This window comes from Patella vulgata, chromosome 9 (assembly GCF_932274485.2).
Source record: "Patella vulgata chromosome 9, xgPatVulg1.2, whole genome shotgun sequence".
NCBI classification, from domain to species: Eukaryota; Metazoa; Mollusca; class Gastropoda; family Patellidae; genus Patella; species Patella vulgata.
In genome coordinates, this window is record NC_065887.2 from 5,947,545 (window position 1) to 5,970,257 (window position 22,713).

The 22,713-nt window shown below is 34.7% G+C and overlaps 2 protein-coding genes and 1 long non-coding RNA gene across 4 annotated transcripts; 2 read left to right on the forward strand and 1 right to left on the reverse strand.

Annotated features, from left to right (window-relative positions):
• The first annotated feature begins 413 nt into the window (after positions 1 to 413).
• On the forward strand, positions 414 to 7,195 carry LOC130014367 (uncharacterized). 2 transcript variants are annotated; one of them, XR_008789350.1, is made up of 3 exons: positions 414 to 794; positions 1,616 to 1,743; positions 3,794 to 7,195. It is a non-coding gene; the product is annotated as an uncharacterized LOC130014367 (long non-coding RNA). The 2 variants fall into 2 exon arrangements; XR_008789349.1 differs by having other exon boundaries at positions 414 to 789.
• A 1,304-nt stretch (positions 7,196 to 8,499) lies between these two features.
• On the reverse strand, positions 8,500 to 10,534 carry LOC126807964 (tripartite motif-containing protein 2-like). Its single transcript, XM_050532967.2, has one exon. The coding sequence runs from the start codon at positions 10,145 to 10,147 to the stop codon at positions 8,888 to 8,890; it is 1,260 nt and encodes a 419-aa protein (XP_050388924.1). The 5' UTR covers positions 10,148 to 10,534; the 3' UTR covers positions 8,500 to 8,887.
• Positions 10,535 to 16,526: 5,992 nt separating this feature from the next.
• On the forward strand, positions 16,527 to 19,793 carry LOC126807954 (tripartite motif-containing protein 2-like). The gene has a single exon (XM_050532949.2). It carries the CDS (start codon positions 16,728 to 16,730, stop codon positions 17,997 to 17,999), a length of 1,272 nt encoding a protein of 423 aa, XP_050388906.2. The 5' UTR covers positions 16,527 to 16,727; the 3' UTR covers positions 18,000 to 19,793.
• Positions 19,794 to 22,713: the final 2,920 nt, after the last annotated feature.

Sequence of the window (22,713 nt, forward strand, 5' to 3'; positions counted from 1 at the left end):
TTTAACTGAAACGTGGCTGTAATTTATGCATGGACTGTGCTATAAATTTCTATAAAAATGGCGGAAGGAGGTAACGAAACACATAGCTGTAGCATCTGTTTAGAGGATTTTACTGATCCTAAAAAACTGCCATGTTCTCACACGTTTTGTCAACTTTGTATCGCCGATTATATCAAAACTCTACCACCTCTCAACAAGTTCAATTGTCCTTATTGTAGAACAGCTATTCAGGTACCCAATGATGGAGCAAATGGATTTTCAACATACGTTTACATCCAACCAGAGGGCGAAATACAAAATCATTTCTGCACAGGACACATGACAATAGAGATTAGTATTTGCATGATTATGTTGTTGCTATTTGTGGTAGCTATTCTATATTGGCTCATAGAACTCCGTCCAATAACGACCTAACTGAAGTACATTAAGAATTCAGAGGAAAATTAAACATTATTAAAGCGGGGTTAGAATGGTAGGTTGATGAACTCGAGACCCACTGTAAATCTTTAACCAAACAAATATCAGACATCAAAAAGCAAGCTAAAAAAGCCGTGATAGTTTGTGAAGAAGTCAAAAAGCATGGCAGCGAACAAAATTTCTGATGAAGAAAGTAACAAGTTACAGACATTGCATGAAGATATGATCCAATTCAAAAGTTCGCTACGGATCTGTGTTAAATATATAAATGGCGTGCTGAATGGTAAATCTACTGTTCCAGTTGTGGATGCTTTAACCATTGTCCAAAAACTAACTGAAGACCTCAGATCAACCAGTTTAGATATTCCCACGGTAAGGTATGTCCATTATTCTATTGTGGATATAGATGTTAAAAAGCTTTTAGAAAATATTTCTGAAAAGTTTATTTTTGGTTGTTTTAAAATAGATTTGTGCAACGGAATTTAAAGGTTTTCATAAATGCTCCCAGGCCGTTCTCTAAAACCTTTGTGGTTCGCTTTATGTCCTCGGGGCAATGTACCCATATTGTATTAAATTCCCCACCCCCCTTTAAACTTTCCGGATGACGTATGTAAAATGTTTTAAATTCTCCGTCTTAAAGGTTCATTATAACGTCTACAGCATGTATAACATAGTTTCTGTTAACAGAAATATAAGATGGTCTGGATTCAACATTTTATTCTAACATACACAATAGTATCAAAATACTAAATATATAAGAAACCCTTCTCTGTGAGCTATCAAAGCTCGTCTGTGCAATATCCAAAACCTAACAAAATTTATACTCAAATATGGTAATTCATTAATGATACTGAACAAAAGAACTTAAGATTATCTTACGATAATCACATAGCAGGTTGGTCAACGTATTATCTAACTTGACCACTATAGATATGCCACCCGCTGGGCCATTGATAAATTAAACAATAGTATGGTCAATTAAAAGACATCGGAGATTGTATCACACAAGCTGTCATATGATGATTCTAATCTTTTACCTATCTCTGTCGCTCATACTATGTAACACATGTGTTAAATTCTCCCGACCTAAACGTTACCTATAACGTCTATAGCAAACTACAAAAATGTTAAAGTTAGATCTCTAAAGGGAATATCAACCCCAAAATGATCCAGTTGTGTTGTGTTAAATATTTACAAGGCAAAATAAACAAGCCGGTTACACGTATAAGTATTGGGTAAAATAACAACTGGTCTGGTAAGGAAGTATTGACTGATAAACCTGTTAATTATAGTAAAGAGACTGCATATCTTTTTAACGCTATTCAGGTAATTAAAGGCACATCACACTACAACTTGGGTATAGTGTAGTCCTGTTGTTAGTAAAATAAAAATATTGATATGCCAAATTTCGAGTTGCAATACATCAATTTTTTTGACGATCCTAATGAATTGCTAAATGCCGCACGAAACTCATGCTAACAATACAACAACACAATTCCCAAGTTGTAGTGTCAGATATCGGTACAACTTCTACTTTCTTAAATTCGTCATGTTTTCAAACAGATATACAAAATGTTAGGTATTTATGAAATGAAATGGGGTTTAACGCCCTACTGTTGTGAAATGAAATGGGGGTTAACTTCCTACCGTTGTTGGACAGACTGGGCTAATAAAGACGGGCATATGCCATGCTTTTGCTTAGATTTCTGGACCATGTTTTGTTTTGTCCCATCGAAATTACAAAATATATTTTCCTGTTCAGTCTGACATGTCGCATTCCTGACAGGTGAATGTTTCCATCAGCCCATACCGGTCTGACCACACTACCATGGCGCTACAATCGGCTCCTTTTTTTGTTTTTCAACTGTTCAGTTGATCTAGGTTTCTGTCCGTTTCGAATGCCATAGTGAAGGTGTTAATGTTAGGTGGACCTAGGTTTCTGCCCCCCTCCCCCCGTGAATGCCACCCTTGCGAAGTTAAGGTGTTATTGTTAGGTGGAACTAGGTTTCTGTCCTCTTCGAATGTCACCCTTGAGAAGTGCAGGTGTTAGGTGGACCTAGATTTCTGTTCCCTCCGAATGAAACCCTTGAGAAATGAAGGTGTTAATGTTAGGTGGGTCTAGGTTTCTTCCCCTCCGAATGCCACCCTTAAGAAGTGAAGTTTTAAATGTTAGGTGGAACTAGGTTTCTGTCCTCTTCGAATGAAACCCTTGAAAAGTGAAGATGTTAATGTTAGGTGGACCTAGGTTTCTGCCCACCCCCCGAATGCCACACCTTAGAAGTGAAGGTGGTAGTGTTCGGTGGACCTAAGTTTTCGGTCACCTTCGAATGCCACCCTTGAGAACTGAAGGTGTTAGTGTGCGGTGGAGCTTGGTTTTCTGTCTGCTTCGAATGCCACACCTGAGAAGTCAAGATGTTACTAGATCCATGCTCGGTTCAGTCCGGGGCATTCTAGCCCTGACTACCATTGTAATACTGTAGTGGTTATTTTAGTTCTATGAAAGGTGCTCTGTCTAATACACTGCAGTGGTTAGTGAAATGGGTAAGAAAGTAGGTATTTTGCAATATTCAACTTTCTTAGCTTAACTCACTGACAATTTATGCAACCATCAGTTGCTTAAAGTAGGGTACTATCGGTCAGTCATCTTGTGCCCAGATTAGTCCAATTGACTAGAAAATAGAATAATGTTGACGTAAAACGGTGCCCATACGAAACACTTACCCAAAAATGGTTATTGTCTCGCCTTAATAGCTTACGCATCTATACATTCTATACAAGAAACTGCGGGGTTTAATTTCCCTTCAGCTTTCTCGGCTTAGAGGCTAGGCTGTAAACATCATTTAGAGATCCTAGGAGAGACATCCCTCGGAGTTCCTAGGGGAACATCATACCCACAGCCTCCTCTGCCGAGAGGCATGGGAACAGACACTATTTAGTATTCTTAGAAGAACGTACTCTCGGCCTCTGGTTCGAGGTTGGGATAGAGACATGGTAGTGTTCCAGCCGTTAGGTCTGAGTTCTAGGCTTTTTAAACTCAGACTGTAGATATTATAATAACTCCGAATGTACTATCATAGATGTTGTAGTTTCCTGTATTTGATATATAAACATAGATATAAGACACAGAGTTAATTGATCATATACACAGCGTGAAAGTCCTGATTAGATAAGTTTCACCCTAGTGTCACGGGTCGTTTTCTGGAATTTCCTGATTAGATAGTCACATCTGTCCCAGTAATATCAGATCAATGTTTTTCAATGGTTTTTTTTTTGGTGCCGTGACGAAGGATAGTCACGACGTAACCCTGTAGTGTCACACCATGGCTTCAGTTGTCATAGAGATAGAAGTGTGTAATTATTGTATTGTTTATTTCAGGGATAACAGACCTAATGAATCACAGTCAATCGATTCATCTACACAATCTAACAGTTTGTTTCCATGGTGATAGAAAGTTCAGACAATATATATAGTTTATAAAAGTCTCTGTATTTAAAAACATTTACATTCAGTAGAGACAGGAGTACTGTTATACCGTTGAAGTTGGTAGATATACCGTCTAAATCAGTGATTGTCAAACAGAAGGCAAGTTGATAACTGTCTAAATCAGTGATTGTCAAACAGAAGGCAAGTTGATAACTGTCTAAATCAGTGATTGTTAAACAGAAGGCTGTTGACTCTCATTGGAGGGGTCGCTTAGTATGGAGAGGAATTCTATGCAAATAAATTATAGTGTAACTGTATATTATATGGAGACAAATTCTATAGCGTATCTGTACATTGTATGGAAATAATTCTATACATGTTAAAAATAGTGTACCTGTATGTTTTATGGAGACAAATTCTATAGTGTACCTGTATATTGTATGGAGAGGAATTCTATACATAGAAAGCATAGTGTACACTGTGTGTGTGTATAAATAGTAATATACACAACTATAAAGGTGATTATAAATTAAATCAAATAGAAATTCTACAAAATAATGATTTTTTTTTCCATTTGATTAAAATCAATTAAGTTTCATTGATTATTTGAATAATTACTATTGTAAATATTTAATAGTGATGCAAAAAATTACTGGATGGCAAATCATAATAGGGGAGAATTGCGAGGAAATATGGGATTGCAAAAAAGCTGCTGTTATATAATGAGGACGGACATGAAGAAAGGTACAATTTTAAAGGACGGAGTGATCTAAATCGATGGGTTTGTTTTACATTTATTCTACTAGGAACTGCTGTGATAACCTCAAAATAAATAAGGCTTGTGGTGTTGACAATGTACTCAATGAATATATAAAATCCACAAAAGAGTTAATGGTAGGAATTTATGTGAACCTTTAAAATGTTATTCTGAATACTGGGTTTATACCCACCTCTTGGGTAATGGGCAGGATATCCCCGATATTCGAAAGTAAATGTAGCACAAATAACGCTGAAAACTATAGAAGAATTACTATTCTCGGTTGTATGGGCAAGTCGTTTACAGCAGTGATAAACGAACTCTTGGGGGTGGTCTTGTGGGCCCTGAACAGGCAAGCTTACGAAAAGACTTTTCAACAACGGACCATTTACTCAGTTTAAAATTTATAATAAAAAATTAATGTATGGGGAAAAGTGTAAAATATTGAAATTAAAGGTAAACTTTTCAATGCTAACTATAGTATGTTTAAACGTGCTAAATCGTGTATCACATGCAATGATTCAACTTCTCCGAACTTCAGTTGTATGATATGTGTCTGGCAAGGTGAAAATCTACCCCCTTTATTGTTTTCAATCTCCCTAGCAGATTTAGAATCTTACTTATCCAGTTATAGGTGCATAGATATAACAATATGAGAGGGGGGACCTAGAACAAACTGCAACATAAATCAGTATAAGTACGAAGAGCTAAATACACAAATGTAAAGAAAAGGATCTAGATATATATATATATCTCAAACTGTTTATCCTACTCTATGCCGATGGATGCTATGTGTGATTATTGTATTTATTGGAACGTAAATATCAACACTTCTAAAACTAAGGTTATGGTATTCGCCAAGGGTAAGATAAGGAAAAAACCTATTATAAAGTATGATATTAACCATAGAGATTGTATTCGAATACGAATACCTGAAACTCAACGATGATAAAACTGAATATCTCCTATTAGGAACAAAATCTTCTTTAAGTAAAGCACAAGCGGGGGGTGATACAAGTATACAAATCGGTTCCCATACTATCTGTCCGGTTGAATCTGCCCGAAATATTAGTGTACTTTTTGACGATTATATGTCTATGAATGCCCAAATTAACAATATCTGTAAAATCTGTTATTACCATCTAAGAAACATTAGTAAAATAAGGTCAACCCTCACTATTGATGCCATTAAAACTGTCGTAAACTCCCTAGTAAAATCAAGATTAGATAATTGCAACTCCTTTTTAGCAGGAATCCCAGATGTTTTAATTAATAAACTACAAATGGTACAAAATAGTGCAGCAAGGCTTATCACCAGATCAAAGTTTAGAGAGCACATAACCCCTATTTTAATTGAGTTACACTGGCTACCCATTTATTTTAGAATTCAATATAAAATCCTTGCTTTAGTTTTTAAATGTCTTAATGGTCTTGCACCTCTTTACTTGAATTAGTGTTATTTTGTTTTATACCTAATATGTTGTTTACTAAATAATATATGATTATATTGTGTATCTGTGATACTGTTTTGTGATAATTTATAATGTGTGATAATTTATAATGTTTTGTAAAGCGCATTTGAGCACCCACTGAATTGTGCGCTATAAAAATGTTCATAATAATAATAAATAATAATTGTACTTAACTATAATGGAAATGGAAAATTTTACAAAGCAAAGAAATTACTGTACTGTAAAGCAAGTAAAGCCATCTTTAATATTATTCGGAAAGTCAAAGTTCTTAATCTAACCATAGATACCGTATTATACTTAATTAATCACCTAGTTATACCTATCATGCTTTTGTGTTCTGTGGTTTGGGGGATACTCAGACACAGATCCCCTAAAAATTCTACAACTTAAGTTTTGGTAAGATTCTCATGAATGTTAAACTGTCGGCCCCATACGTCATGGTTTTTGGCGATTATTGATTATATCCATTGAAAATCGAAATAGATTGTAGGTTGTATAAATTAATTCTCAGCACTAATGATGTCAATGAATAGTTATATTAAGTTAGTTATATTAAGCGCGTGTTAGACGGCAGGTCTTATGGATTAACCCAAGTGATATTCTAATATCGAGTCGCTGAAATCGAATCTCAAAACTAGACTTAGAGATCAATACCAGCAACTATGGCATAGCTAAATTAGTGAAAGCTCTAAATGTGCAAACTATCGTATCTGTAAGACTATTTTTGGATTCAAAAACTATTTATTCCAACCTGCTAATTTTATAATTCCGGTAGGATTTGTCATCTGGTAACTCCAACAACTTCGGAGACGAATATCATTAACTTTTTGAATGTCAATTCTTTCAAACAGAAAGAATTAACTACATTGCTACAAAATATTTAAATAGACCATGTCCAACTTATTTAAATAATAATAAGGAAATCGTAAATAAATGTCAATTTGTCAAACTTATTTTTCGACATTTTAAATAACCAGGTTATTATCCTGTACATGATCAAATTGTTTCTTTCATTGTGAATATATAATGTAAATATATCTTAGTATTATTTATTGTAACTTAATATTGTTAATACCATTCATGCAACTTCACAGAAGTGTTTTGGGTTTTTTTGAATAAAGATTATATTTATAACAGGGTTATATTTAAATATTTTTAAAAACGGATACAAATTGTGACCTCTAGAGGGACCAAAAGCTAAAACGCTATTTTTCGTACAATCAGGGGTCATAATTCAGAAAGTTACGTCCGCTATGCGCGAAAATCGAAAAGGACCATTATCTTTGATAATAAACATATTTTAGGTCTCGTAAAAATGTGATAAAAGTTGTAACCTCTAGACGGTCCATAACCTTGGTATTAGATACTTTTATACTATTTGCGTATAAGGAGCGGCCATTTTGTCTAGCAGTTCGTTCCGATTTTCACGACATTCGAATTTAACCGTCATTAGGGTGTAAAGGTGATATATTAAAACGGCTTTTTTAAATCGGATAAAAAATGTGACCTCTAGAGGGTTCACAAGTTAAAACGCCATTTTTCGTACAATCAGGAGCTATAATCCAGGAATTTACAGGCGACCTCAATCCTTTTCACGTACAAGCGGGAAATCGAAACCACACCACTTGACTCATTGATATACCTTGTGATCAAACGCACACGCGTTAACAATTCGTCCCCGCTGTCGCTACCAGACAATAACTTAATTACTAAAAATGGACTACTTTCAATTTATTTTATTTATCGAAGGGGCGGAGTATCCATACCAAGCACGTGATTTCACTGAAGTCACGGTCATCCAGCGAATTTCTTAATGTTTGCTAGCTTGATTCCCCATTATATTTTCAAATGCCTTCTACATGTGACGTCACATTACACGGCATCTATCATGGGCTCGATGGCAAGTGTAATAGTTCTATAAGAGTAGTAACGTAAACTGGTCATTGCAGAATGGTGCCTTTTACTCATTGTATATACCCATTTACACTAAATAAGAAATATTTTATATCCAAATATACTTCAAACACCTTTATTTGGTTTTCCAATGCTTCAAAAAAAAATTTCTATAATTTAATTTGCAGAAGGAAAAAAGCTAACTAATTAACTTTCACCGTCGTCATTCCTCTCAGTGATTGTAATATTCACTATTGGTCGGTTTGCCTGATTGTATGGTAAGCCGACTTATTGTACGCTGACTTATTATATGCCAGGTTGATTTCGGGAAAAAATGGTGTCATGTTCTGTGTTACGATGCAAACGACAAATGTTGAAGGAGAAAATACATTGTGCGAGTGACAAATAAGAAGATGTCAGAGTTCAAAGTTTATAATTCTGGGTCACTTACGTTAGGCATGTAATTGAAATTTTATAAAATCTAATATGAAATGTTGAATGACAAAAGGTAGATTACAAAAGTGTGAAAGCAAAAAAATATTAAATAAATTAAGTTTTATTGAATTGTTTACATCACAAAATGTAATAGTGCTAATAGTGTTACACAGAACATAAAACCTTTGTATTTGTCAGTATTACAAGATTGTTTACATTTGACTTAGTGTAATTTACACATGACATTCAGCATTTGCAGCATTAGAGATGTAAAAGCACTAACAATAGTGCACTGACTTTTGACTCAAATCCCCCGTCATACACACAAAACCATTGACACATAATATACCCTGTGATAGTTTTAATACAAACGCAACATTAAAATCTTTTTCATTTCACACGTAAGCAACCATAATCCATTCGCATTGGTTTCATATTGAACATTATGTTCTTGTATTATGCTTACACGGACCGTAATATACTGTAATGTCAGGATCGTTCTATGTTGTTTATTTGTACAATGACCTGTATATTAAATGTCCTATTCTTGTTTATATACCCGTTATTTACATCCTGTAGTTTGTTCCACCTTATCAAGCAATTACCCCATCCATTACCACCAGGTATAAATGTAGCTGTATGTCGTTTAACTATAGATTTACTCACATCGTTTATATTTAATAGTTTTAGTGTAAAACTAGCTGTAACGGTTTTAACTGTTTTATCTTCTAATCCCATCAGACCCAGGTAACACACTAATCCTGATGTATCTGTTTGATGTTTAACACCTACACACCATGACATTCCTTGTATCATTATATCATCACTTAAATAGTTCTCATCTGTTTTCACTATACGGTTCAAACTAAAACTAAAGGTCCAGGTTGGTGACTCCATTATTTCTAATTGACCTAGTAGTAGTTGTAAAGTTTTAACATCTATATCTACCATAGGATAATAGACATATCTTACTGGGGGTATATCTAAACTGAATGTTCTGCTGTCTTCACCCAGTGTTTGTACATTGGTTAAAGCATCTACAACTGGAACAGTAGATTTACCATTCAGCACATCATTTATATATTTAACACTGGCCTGTAGCGAACTTTTCAACATGGTCATATCTTCATGTAATGTCTGTAACTGGTTACTTTCTTTATCACGAATTTTATTCATTTCACATTTTATATCACTGCCATATTTTTTTACTTCTTCACACACTCTTTGAACCTGTTGTTCAACATTCTCACAGGCTGTTTTAGCTTGATTTTTGATATCAGATATTTGATTGGTTAAAGATTCACAGCGTTTATCGAGTTCATCAATCTTCCCTTCTAACTCCCCCTTTATAATATTTAATTTTCCTCTGATTTCTTGGTCTACTTCAGTAAGGTCAGTTTTTGAGTGAGTTGTATGATCCAATATAACACAGCTACTACAAACAGCAACAGAACAATCACGACAATAAAATTCTATTTCTTTTGTCTTGTGTCTCCGACAGAAATGTTTTTCCGTTTTACTTTTCGGTTGGATGTAAAAGTTTGTTGAAAACCCACTTGCACCACCATCAGGTTCTTGAATCTCTGTTCTACAATTAGGACAATTAAACTTGTTGAGATGTGAATGTGTCTTGATATGGTCGTCTATACAATGTTCACAAAACGTGTGAAAACATGGCAGTATTTTAGGTTTAGTAAAATCCTCTAAACAGATGCTACAGCTATGTGTATCATCGCTTACCTCCGCCATTTTTACAGTTACTTCTCAAAACAGTTAGACACAGTCCTTGTAAAAACTACAGCAATTATATTTAATAATTGAGTTATCAGAGAATATCCAGTTTGAACAGAGTTCATGTTAAATTATAGCAATATCCACATATTATTAAAATATAGAACAGTTGAGATTACAGAAGTAATACTTATCCTCGATTTCAATATTGTGATATATACAGGTTATAACGCACGACTGAACAAAATATGCTTTTATATGTATCTTTATAACAATAGCATTTTAATGGCACAATAGAATACTACACCGAATAGAACATGATATTTGATATGAATGAGCCATCACCACGAAAGTATATCAGCCAATTGTCCTAGATTTCTGTATTGTGACATATGCAGTTTATACCACATTAATAAACATAAACACTTTTGCTACGGCTACATTTCAGTATTGTGACGTGTACAGGTTATTACGATCGACTAAACTATTGTACAGGTTATAATGCACGACTATATCCTTTTATATCTACCTTTATTTAAATCGTCTTTTATGGACACTACTAGCAGGATACCCGGCTTCGCTCGGGGGTCATAACTCCGAAACCGGAAGTGGTAGACTAACGCCACCTGGCCTATGTTACTCCTCGGTCCGAGCTACCCCATTACCCCAAATTTCAGACTCGGGACAGACCTAGTGTAGCCGCCAACCCCGAACAGACCGGCTTCGCTCGGGGGTCATAACTCCGAAACCGGAAGTGGTAGACTTACGCCACCTGGCCTATGTTACTCCCCGGTCCGAGCTACCTCTATACCCCAAATTTCAGACTCGGGGCAGATGTAGCCGCCAACCCCGAACAGACAGATTTCGCTCGGGGGTCATAACTCCGAAACCGGAAGTGGTAGACTAACGCCACCTGGCCTATGTTACTCCCCGGTCCGAGTTACCCCTATACCCCAAATTTCAGTCTCGGGGCAGTCCTAGTGTAGCCGCCAACCCCAAACAGACCGGCGTCGCTCGGGGGTCATAACTCCGAAACCGGAAGTGGTAGACTAACGCCACCTGACCTATGTTACTCCCCGATCCGAGTTACCCATATACCCCAAATTTCAGACTCGGGGCAGACCTAGTGTAGCCGCCAACCCCGAAAAGACAGACAGACAGACAAACGACAATCTCAAATATATATATAGATAATACTACAACTGAGTTAGCTTTTTTATGGGAGAAAACTTGTTTTGACGAGAAACATTTAAAAAAAATGGTAAAAACCCTGATATGAATTGATCCATTAACAAGAAGGTAAAGTGGTAATAAGCCTATAACAGACTATATAATGTGTCGTCGTCATTTATCAGCCTTTTTAAAATTTATTTGTAGTAATTTATAAATTCTAACAGTTTAAAGACTTTATGTTTGCCATTAGTTGTTATCAAGGTGTTTAACGAAAAATTTACCTGTATATGGTCATCATTAGTCTACAATAAATCGAGGCCAAGGAAATTCTTTATAATCATCATTAGTCGATAATAATTGACAGGCAGATCTCTAGATTCTGTCCCATTTCTGATCCTCTCCAGCAATGACCTGAAATACCCAAGAAATTAATTCAAATGTTCACAATTCTAGAACATATATGCAAATATATTGGTTATTGCCTTTCAAAGAAGATTGTTGAACTGAATTGTAGAGAAGAGGCGTGGGTAGTTTGTTGAAATGGGTTGTAGAGAAAAGACTTAGAAAGTTTGTAGAGTTGGATTGTAGAGAGGAGGGGAGTACTATTATTGTATTGATTTGTATTTTTAATTTGTTAAGTTATTATTTGTTATAACTGTACATTGATGTATTGGTGAATATTACAATACATATCATGTATCAACCACTTTTTTGTTCCTATTGTACCCTGTGAATAATATTCATCACACGCAATAGTTAGGGTTAGTAAGTAATTTTATAAGGTCTTTACTGATTACTGTTATCAAAATTGAAGTGTAATATATAATATGTATTCAAGAGAACTAATAATGTCATTTTGTATATAGGTGCCCACCATTTATAATATTTATGATTATTGACATTATATTTACCTGTAAACAATTGTTGCCATGGACAACAATTAAATATGTATTCAAGAGAACTAATAATGTCATTTAGCTATTTTTTTATTGTTTGATTAAAATGAAATGCAATAGTTTAAAGTAAATTTTGGAGCGAGCATTTCACTTAATGGGATCTTTGTAAATACTGAACGGAATTAATTATTTTTTACTAATATTGAACGTGAAGTTTGCAAGAAATGCCGTTATCCCTCGAATCACGCTCAAAGATTTTAATACTATTCAAAAAAAGTAGGGGATATTTGATTTTGGGGGCATAATACTAAAATATGCAAATGACTACGAAAAAAGTCACTATAGAACCTAACAGAAGAAACATTTCCAGTTACATGTGACGCCCAAACGCACCAATAGCTACCGCATGGAATGCATGTGATGCTTGGGATCATCATGGGGGTCCAACCCAAGATTTGCACGACTCTGACTTTGAATGTTACAGTCATTGTGGCATTGAATTCCAGGGTGGAAACATCAGTTTAATTGTTTTAGTGACCAGAAAACAAATTTTGATATGCGTCGGCTTACCCAAAATGAAAGGTTACGTGCCCTTGGCATGCTACAGATCGGCACAACACAGGCGGTTGTGGCGCGGACGATGGATGTTTCTCAGTCTGTCATAAGCAGGCTATGGTCCAGATACCGTGATACACAATCTGTACAGGACAGACCACGCTCAGGTCGACAACTCAAGCCCAGGATCGATTTATCCGTACCTTGGCCTTGAGAAATCGTGTCATCACAGCAAATCAGATCAGCGCTCGTCTTCAAACAGACTCTGGTGTGAGAGTGAGTGGCCAGACGATTCGGAATCGACTGCATAGGGGTCACCTTCGCGCCCGACGTGCTCGCGTGATCCCTTGTTTGAGAGATCATCACATTCAGGCAAGACGTCGTTGGTGTAAGGATCTCCATGCATCGCCTATAGATCTATCATCTAAACAACAATATACCATGGTACTTGAAATGCTATAGCCCATAGACGTTAATTATAATTTATAAGCTCAATTTAAGGTGTAAAACAAAGAATACTGGAGACAGGTGATTACGCAAATATATAAGACAATATGAAATAGATATAAATGGGGGCTAATTAAGGTGGATTAAGATCCATTAAAATATAGTTTACTGAATTGAGTAATACTGCGTGGATTAGCACGACGTATTAAACATTTACTATTGAGTCCAAATTCACCCTACTACAATACAAACAATTAAACATGTGATATTGAATAGCGGTTTCTCGAATAATATAACAATAAACTTTATAAAACACCAAGACCAACTTGAAGATTCGACCACACAACCCACCTGAATAACAATGTTGACATGACATTATAATGATTAAAGAGATAAATCTGCCTAATGCAGATCTTGCATTTGTTTTTAAATATTATATAAATCATTAACTAGACATTTAGTTTTGATTTTGATTTTGAACAGATTTGAATGATTAAATACAAATGTATAACCGAGACACTGATTATTATCGTAACAACGGTATCAATGACAATCGAGACTACACTGTCTGCAAACGACGAAAAATCCGCTCAGAATGAAACAATATTTTTAATGAAATTCAATTTTTCATTATGTATTTTTAACTATTATAGCGAGAACTTATCTTACCTAATCTATCTTTAACTGAAATGAAATCGGGTTTAACGTCCTACTTACTGTACCTACCGGGCTATGGGGGAGTTTCGCCCGGACTGCAATTGTATACCAACTGTCAAGGGTTCTTTTACGTTCACAACAAAGGGTACACGAAACCTCGGTTTTTCGTCCCATCCGAACGATTAGGCATCGTTTTTGTCCCTCGTCACTGGCAAAGGTGAACCACACTGGAAAATCCCGAGGGTCCTTCGCGGCCAACGTCGGGATCGAATCCGGGATATCATTGTAGTTATATAATATTAAAATCTCTGAGCGTGATTCGAGGGATACCGGCATTTCTTGCAAACTTCACGTTCAATATTAGTAAAAAATAATTAATTCCGTTCAGTATTTACAAAGATCCGATTAAGTGAAATGCTCGCTCCAAAATTTACTTTAAACTATTGCATTTCATTTTAATCAAACAATAAAATAATAGCTAAATGACATTATTAGTTCTCTTGAATACATATTTAATTGTTGTCCATGGCAACAATTGTTTACAGGTAAATATAATGTCAATAATCATAAATATTATAAATGGTGGGCACCTATATACAAAATGACGGTTGGTGATTTGTTTGTCCAGTTCAGATCTGATATTTGGATTTGACTTTTTGCCACAATTTGGATTTTACTGTTTAGCTTACAACTGGTCCCTGGATCCATTCACTTGATTTGATATTTGTTGTTTATTTTTTGTAATGTCTGTAGTTTATCATGTCCGCAGGTTTGTTTTGTCGATTTTGTTTAGTGTGTAGTGTGGTCCTCCTGCATTTACTAACAGAATAAGTTGTGCATCAAAGGTCGTTTGTGCAAAGCTCGTGTGTGAAATTTTAGTCAGACAAAATAAACAAGCCAGCGCCACCTATAATTGCTCGATAAAATATTTTGATGGGCCTCTTTTTAACCTGACTGAATCCAAGATTGAATATTATCAAACATAGATATTTGATTCTTAATCATATGACAATCAACCAATTGAATTTTGGGGTCTTTCCTATTTTATTCTGATGATCATTGAGAACATCTGTAGCAGTATAAGCGAATTCTGGTGTAATATACAACAACCTGAACTGATCCTTGATAAACATATATATCATGATACCAGGTTACCCCCCCCCCAACCCTCATCCATGGTTTCTGGATCCGCCCTTGAATCTCATTATTTTGCTAATGTCTTTTTTTCCGTTCACAGAATATAAAATAAATTCTATTCGAAAAGAATTATTTTCCTTTTAATTCAATTTTTAATTCAATAAAGTCTTTCTAAAGCGTGTTTGTTGTATACCTCATGTCACGTGATTAGTATTACCTTCAATACAGGAAACTTTCTCATGCCATAAACAAATATTAAGTCAATGATTTTCTATAGAACTTTGTATATATATTGTGCAAATATTAGGACAATGAATTTCTATTGAACCTGTAAAAATATTGAAAGGGTATTGTGCATTACAATTGGAATATCTTTATAAACATTTTTTTATTCAGTAATATTGTAAACCGGGATTTGGGCAATAGACCAATCCCTTGTGAGACCCACTCTACGTTTGTGATTTCTCAGCCACGGGTCCGTGGGCTGTGAAAATTTTTGGGGAGTCCGACGGGAAAAAGCGGATCTGGGGAAAAAGACAGCCAAGTAACCTTGAGTATGAAATTGTTGAAATTCGGACAATGCATTTCTTTGGCTGATATGCTAGTCAAATTGAAGATAAACTGCCTAATTGACTACATTCAGTTCTGTTCTTTACATGAAATAGAAGTGTATGGAGATAGACAGGACAGACTCAATTTGCTTAACTATTTCTCCTTTTTAGGGTGGGGGGGGGGTCTTCATATTTCAGGCGCGTTATTGTTCTCGCACCCCATCGTTCAATTAAATCCCAATCCAGGTGCATATTTTACTGATCTTGCCCCAATCGGTCGCTCCAACTGGTGTTAAAGAACGAGCGTTATTCGTGTTTATTTCTTATTTACTTCCCATACATTAGCTCTGTACCGATGTCAATAGCGATCACACAATATTTTAATCGGTAATCATTTTCCTTTGTAAGAAATGGCCACGTACGAGGTCACTATCAGGCTATTTTAATCATTCACTGAACCTTTACATACAAAAACTGATCCATCCGACAGCGATCTCTATTATTAATACACACCGATTAACATATTTCTGCTAATTCATAGTGTACAACTTTTGTTACTTTATTTGCATGTTTTCATTATAAGGAAATATACAAATCAATCTGCAATTTATTTGTCGATTCTGTACAAATTTATAATATCTATATTTACATAAGATTGAAAAAAAATAATACAATTAAATGTTTCCATATCAATTTGGCAGTGACAAATCTGCTTGAAAACGATAAGAGAACTCATGTCGAAACGTTGTGCTATGTGTATATGAAACAGTGATTGTTTTCAATATAAATTCTGTTGTTTTATGTGCTCAATCGTGAAATGTTACACAAGGACTCCATATACTAACGTTATATTCTAGTGCACACCACTTGTACAGGATCCGCCCTTCAAGACCCCGAACTTTAAACAAACAGTTATAGAAAGATAAAAGCATATAAGAAAGGTATATATAAAAGCATATTTATGTTTAGTCGTGCGTTACAACATGTACTTGTACAAATGGCTGTTTTACTTCTGTAATGTGAAATGTTATGTAAAACAATATAAATAAATAGAATGTGTGAATATTGATGTAATTTTAACCTATACTCTGTAGAAACTGGATATTGTCTGTGAACTCAATAAACACAATGTGTGCACATAATTAGTGTGGTTTTTACTTGGACTGTGTCTAACAGTGTTTTATGGCAAAGATGGCGGAAGGGGTTGATGAAACACATAGCTGTAGCATCTGTTTAGAGGATTTTACTAAACCTAAAATACTGCCATGTTTTCACACGTTTTGTCAACACTGTATAGACGACTATATCAAAGCACATTCACATCTCAACAAGTTTAATTGTCCTAATTGTAGAACACAGATTCAAGTACCTGATGGTGGTGCAAGTGGCTTTTCAACCAACTTTTACATCCAACCAAAAGATAAAACACAAAATCATTTCTGTCGGAGACACAAGACAAAAGAAATAGAATTTTATTGTCGTGATTGTTCTGTTGCTGTTTGTGGTAGCTGTGTTATATTAGATCATACAACTCACTCAAAAACTGACCTTACTGAAATAGACCAAGAAGTCAGAGGAAAATTAAATATTATAAAGGGAGAGTTAGAAGGGAAGATTGATGAACTCGAGAAACACTGTGAACTATTAACCAATCAAATATCAGATATCAAGAACCAAGCTAAAAAGGCCTGTGATAATATTGATCAACAGGTTCAAAGAGTTTGTGACAAAATCAAAAAACATGGCATTGATATAAAATGTGAAATGAATAAAATTCGTGATGAAGAAAGTAAAAAGTTACAGACATTACACGAAGACATGACTATATTCAAGAGTTCGCTACAGACCAGTTTTAAATATATAAATGATGTGCTGAATGGCAAATCTACTGTTAAAGTTGTAGATGCGTTAACCAATGTACAAACACTGGCTGAAAATAGCAGGTCAACTACTTTAGATATACCCACAGTTAAATATGTATATTATCCTATGGTGAATATAGATGGTAATACTTTAAAACGGTTACTGGGTGAGGTCCAAACAATGGACTCACCAACCTGGACGTCTAGTTTTAGTTTGAATCAGATAGTGAAAACAGATGAGAACTACTATGGTGATGATGTAATAATACAAGGAATGATATGGCATGTATTTGTTAGACACCAAACAGATACATCAGGATTAGGGTGTTACGTGTGGTTGAGGAGAGTAGAAGATAAAACAGTTAAAACTGTTACAGCTAGTTTTACACTAAAACTATTAAATATAAACGATTTAAGTAAATCGTTAGTGCTTCGAGATATACAGACATTTAAACCCGGTGGTTATGGATGGGGTAGTTGTAAGTTTAGAGTGTGGAATAAACTAGAGGATGAGACGAACGGGTTTATTGATAACAATAAAACATTTAGTATACAAGCTTCTGTAAAAATAAAGAACATAGAACGATACTGATATTTATATTACAGAACATAGTTCAGTTGATCGGTGTTATCAAGATACCAGGACATATCCATACCATAAATATGTTAGTTCAGTCAAAAACAAATAGAACTTGGTTATTTGTATATCAAATATATTTCTTGTTTAGTTTATTTTGAAACTAACACAGAATAAGTTATGCGTCAAAGGTCCTGTTAGCAATGCAGGCAAAATAAACAAGCTAGCAATTACAAAAGGAAGCGGTTATGCGTCAAATGTCGTGTGTGCAATGCAGGCAAAATAAACAAACCAGCGCCACCTATAAGTGTTTGGTAAAATCTTTCGATGGGCCTATTTTTTACCTGACCGAAGCCAAAAATTATTGCAATGTCTGTAAAAATAAATGTTTGTAAGTGATCTGTTAAAAAGGTTATGCAGTCTTTGACATGGAACATGGACCCTGAGAGGAACAGAAACCTTGGACTCAAATCCAACTTTTGACTGACAAGAATGTTCTAACAAAGATGCTACTGGCGGTAAATTTGACCAACTTAAAACTAGGCCGGTTTGGACAAGTTTTACAAACGCGTTGAAATCCAAGTGGTCAAGATTTATATTTATTTTTACAGTAGAGATTATCATCTACTCTGTAGACTTCGGACATTCAGGTCTAAACCATAACTCCTATATTAGTTATTGTGGGATTGTATGTGCATTACTATACAAGATATCGTAATTATGAAGAAGTGTGTAAATTAGGCTGTAAAAACTTTACTTGACTATTAGTTATTATTACAGTCTATTAGTTTTTATTATATAATATATCAAATGTTATGACTTTTTATTATTGCATCGTAAAGATTAACAATATTACGATATGTTATGAGAGCCATCTATTTATTTGGGGTTGAATTGTTTATCTTTCGCTCGACTCCAGATCAACCTACCAATCAAAAGCCCTGTGTACAGAAAATTGGATGCACAAAAGGCTTTAGATATGCAGATATTTGAGTGGTTGTCTAATAGAGGTCAAAGTGAACAATGACAATATGCACATTACCGACATGGCTTATTAAGAAATTATTTTGACCACGATGATGTGGAGAAAACAACCGAAGAAATAAAACAAAATTAAATTTTTAAATTAATGGGATGAAAGGGGAAGAAACTGTTGGTATGTGGCTGATTGGGCCCTGGCTTACATAGACCGGATTTAGGCATGACATGCGTCCCAGTGCAATCAGCTCCCATTCAAACCAATTATGATCACCACCACTTGATCCACTGGAATTGAATAAATAATTGTAATGTTATATAGCGTGGGCCATAAATTGTTACCCATTTTTTAAAATGTGAATCCTTTGGTATTTTTTTTATTCACAGCTACTTTGATATGATTTTTAATTTAGTTATTATCTGGTATGTATCTACGTATTTAAATTATACTGTATAATATATTAATTCACTATCTTGCTTTAATTGTAATGATTATAACAATATATATGGACAGGGCTACTCATCAAATTTGAGTCAATAGTTATGGATTTGCGTTCATTTGGAGGCGTTGGCGCGCCATTTTTGACATAGACCAACATAATTTTAATGATCTTAATGTGTTCTTTGCCCCGCAAAACCTAGGAATAGTCCCCAGGAAGCTCAAATTTGAGTTGATAGTTACATTAAGACGTTTCGGTGGTCATCTTTGGCACCATCTTGAATTAAAAAACACACTTTTTCGGGGGTCCTACTTTGGTAAACTTTTAGTATGTTATACAGTACACTAAACCCTACCAGAATCAGTTGGGAAACCTTTTGTAGCAATTGTTGGGGGGGGGGGGGGGTGGACTGTATTTTATTTTGACCTGACTATGACATATGACGATCCGTGTCATCAATATAAAAGGCCATATCTCTAATAATCTTAGATGGAGAATCTCCTACGAGTCGTTTTTGATATCAAAAAACATCAACACAAGTCGATAAAGAAAAACAAAACCAAGGCTCTTTACTATATATTTCACTTTCACTGCACCTTATTACATTACGGAGTAGTGATACATCATTTTTTGACAGCAATTCAACCATTGCAAAGTCCTTTATATTGACCCAGTGTTTCCTTCGCGGCCAATTAAATAAAAATAGTTCATTTTTAATAATAAAAAAAGAAGTTACTTTTAATAAAAAAATGATCTGTTATTTGGAAATAAAAAAAGGAGTTCCTTTTCAACTGACCAATCAAATTCATGTAATATCGCAGTAGATTATGAAATTTATCACACAAGCGATATCTATTATAGAATGTATTATTGGGTGATAAATACTTGTATGTGAAATGAAATAAGATTTTGCTGTTTTGAAATTAACAGAGGATACGTTATGCGTCTATCGTCACATGTGCAATGGTTTGGTGAATATTTTCAGAACAGCATATTTACACATACTCTGGTTGAAACCGTACTCGTAAAAAACAAACAAACGTTAGGATTTTACCTGAGCGGACAGTGAAGTAAATTTAAGACGATTCTGTGATACACAACCAACGAGGTAATAACATCGGTGGATATAAAAATATATTGCAATAACAATTATAGATACCATGTACTGCAATCACATGTTTTCTTTATCTGTATCTGTAACATACTTTCCCAGGCCTCGTGGTACCAGAATGTGATTAAGTACAAACCTTCATTGAGCAGTTGTTGGTCCAATAGATCTTATACTTCAGACAATGTGTATAAGTTATTGATTATGAAAGTTATCACGCAAGCGATATCTACTGTAGAGTGTATTACTGGGTGATAAACGATATTATGCTATGTAAAGTGTGGTGTTTATGAACAACAGTACGGTATATATAATATTGTGCTATATAAAGTGTGATGTTTATGAACAATAGTACGGTATATAATATTATAATATTGGGCTATGTAAAGTGTGGTGTTTATGAACAACAGTACGGTTTATAATATTGTGCTATGTAAAGTGTGATGTTTATGAAGAATAGTACGGTATATAATATTATAATATTGTGTTATGTAAAGTGTGATGTTTATGAAGAATAGTACGGTATATAATATTATAATATTGTGTTATGTAAAGTGTGGTTTTTATAAACAACAGTACGGTATATAATATAATGCTATGTGAAGTGTGGTGAACTATATACTAATTGTACTATGTAAAGTGTGATGTTTATGAACAACAGTACGGTATATAATATTGTACTATGTAAAGTGTAATGTTTATGAACAACAGTTCGGTATATAATATTGTGCTATGTAAAGGGTGATGTTTATGAAAAAGGTCGCTATAATTAAAATAGTAATTGTGTTCTGTACAATATGTAATAGTGTTTATTACATACCCGTTACATCAATTGCAAATTGCCCTTGAAAGAAGATATTATATAGTTTGCTAAATTCCTGTTTAAGAAACTTGTAGGGAAGAAATGAGACATGTATTAGATTGTTTGTTGAACTGGGTTAGGGATTTAGACACATTTAATAAATCTTTATTGATTAAAATATATATTGCACAATCGCCGGGTGTAGGAAAACTTGATAATAATAATAATAGGTCTTAATTATTAGTCATATTCAGTTTAGTTAACGACTCGTTATTCATTCTTGGCATTTTATTTCTCCATTTTGCCCTACATTAACAGGTCACGAAAAGACCTATTCCAATAAGGTTGGTGATTTTTTATGGCATAAATATTTGAAAGCATACCTTTGGATTTTTGTTAAAAATAAGTTTGACATCATATTAGTTTACTAATTGTATAGATCGACTTTGTGTCTCCTCACTAAATTTGACCATATAATTTTAGAAGTGTGTAATTAGTAGAAGGAAAACGGGTATTCGGGCGGGTTATCAGAACAACACAATTAATTAGCCTTGACTTTATTGTATTAAGAAGAGACTTAGATAGTTTGTTGAACTGGGTTGTAGGGAAGAAGCATGTAATATATAGTTTGTCGAACTTGGGTGTTAATTTATTTTTTGTTATAACTGTAGCCTGTTCACTGGTATAATGGTGAACATTACAATACATATCATGTATCAACCATGTTTTGTTTCTGTTGTACCCTGTGAATAACATCTGAAATATACAATAGATGGTGTCATAGCAGCAGGTTGTGATTTTAATCTCCAATAGACACACCCAAGGTTATTTTGGGACTAACATATGTTTCAATTCTATTTCAATAATTCGCTAATATAATAGTAGTATATGAAGGTTCATCTATCCGGGTTGATCTGCTGTCTTCAGTCAGTGTCTGTACATTTGTTATGCGGTCGTCACGCTGTCCCGAAATTGACACCAGATGGATACACGATAACTTAAATGTTCAAATTCGGCTTTGATCGTAAAAATCATGCGAGCATTCGTGAGGGCATTTTAAGCAATCGTATGACCGCCTGTTGAGTTTCTCGGACTCCGGCAGCAATTTCGTGAGCGATGGCCAAGATTTGGAATGCCAAAAAGACCCTGCGAAGGTTCATTTTCGTGTTGAATTCGGTTGTCCATTTTTTGCCCCACATAAGACCATCGTTAGCAATCTTGCCAAATCGTGCCTATTGACTTTTGAACAATTTCCGATTATTACTGTCGGAGTTATGGCCCTTGATCACTTTGAAAAATCTCGTAGACATTCTCGGGACTAAAGATAATATCCGATTGTGTATGAAGTGTATTGCTTTCCGATAATTACTACCAGAGGTATGGCCATTGATCACTTGGAAA

Coding starts and splice junctions, on each gene's coding strand:
- LOC126807964 (XM_050532967.2), bottom strand. CDS start 10,147: ATGGCGGAGGTAAGCGATGATACACATAGCTGTAGCATCTGTTTAGAG.
- LOC126807954 (XM_050532949.2), top strand. CDS start 16,728: ATGGCAAAGATGGCGGAAGGGGTTGATGAAACACATAGCTGTAGCATC.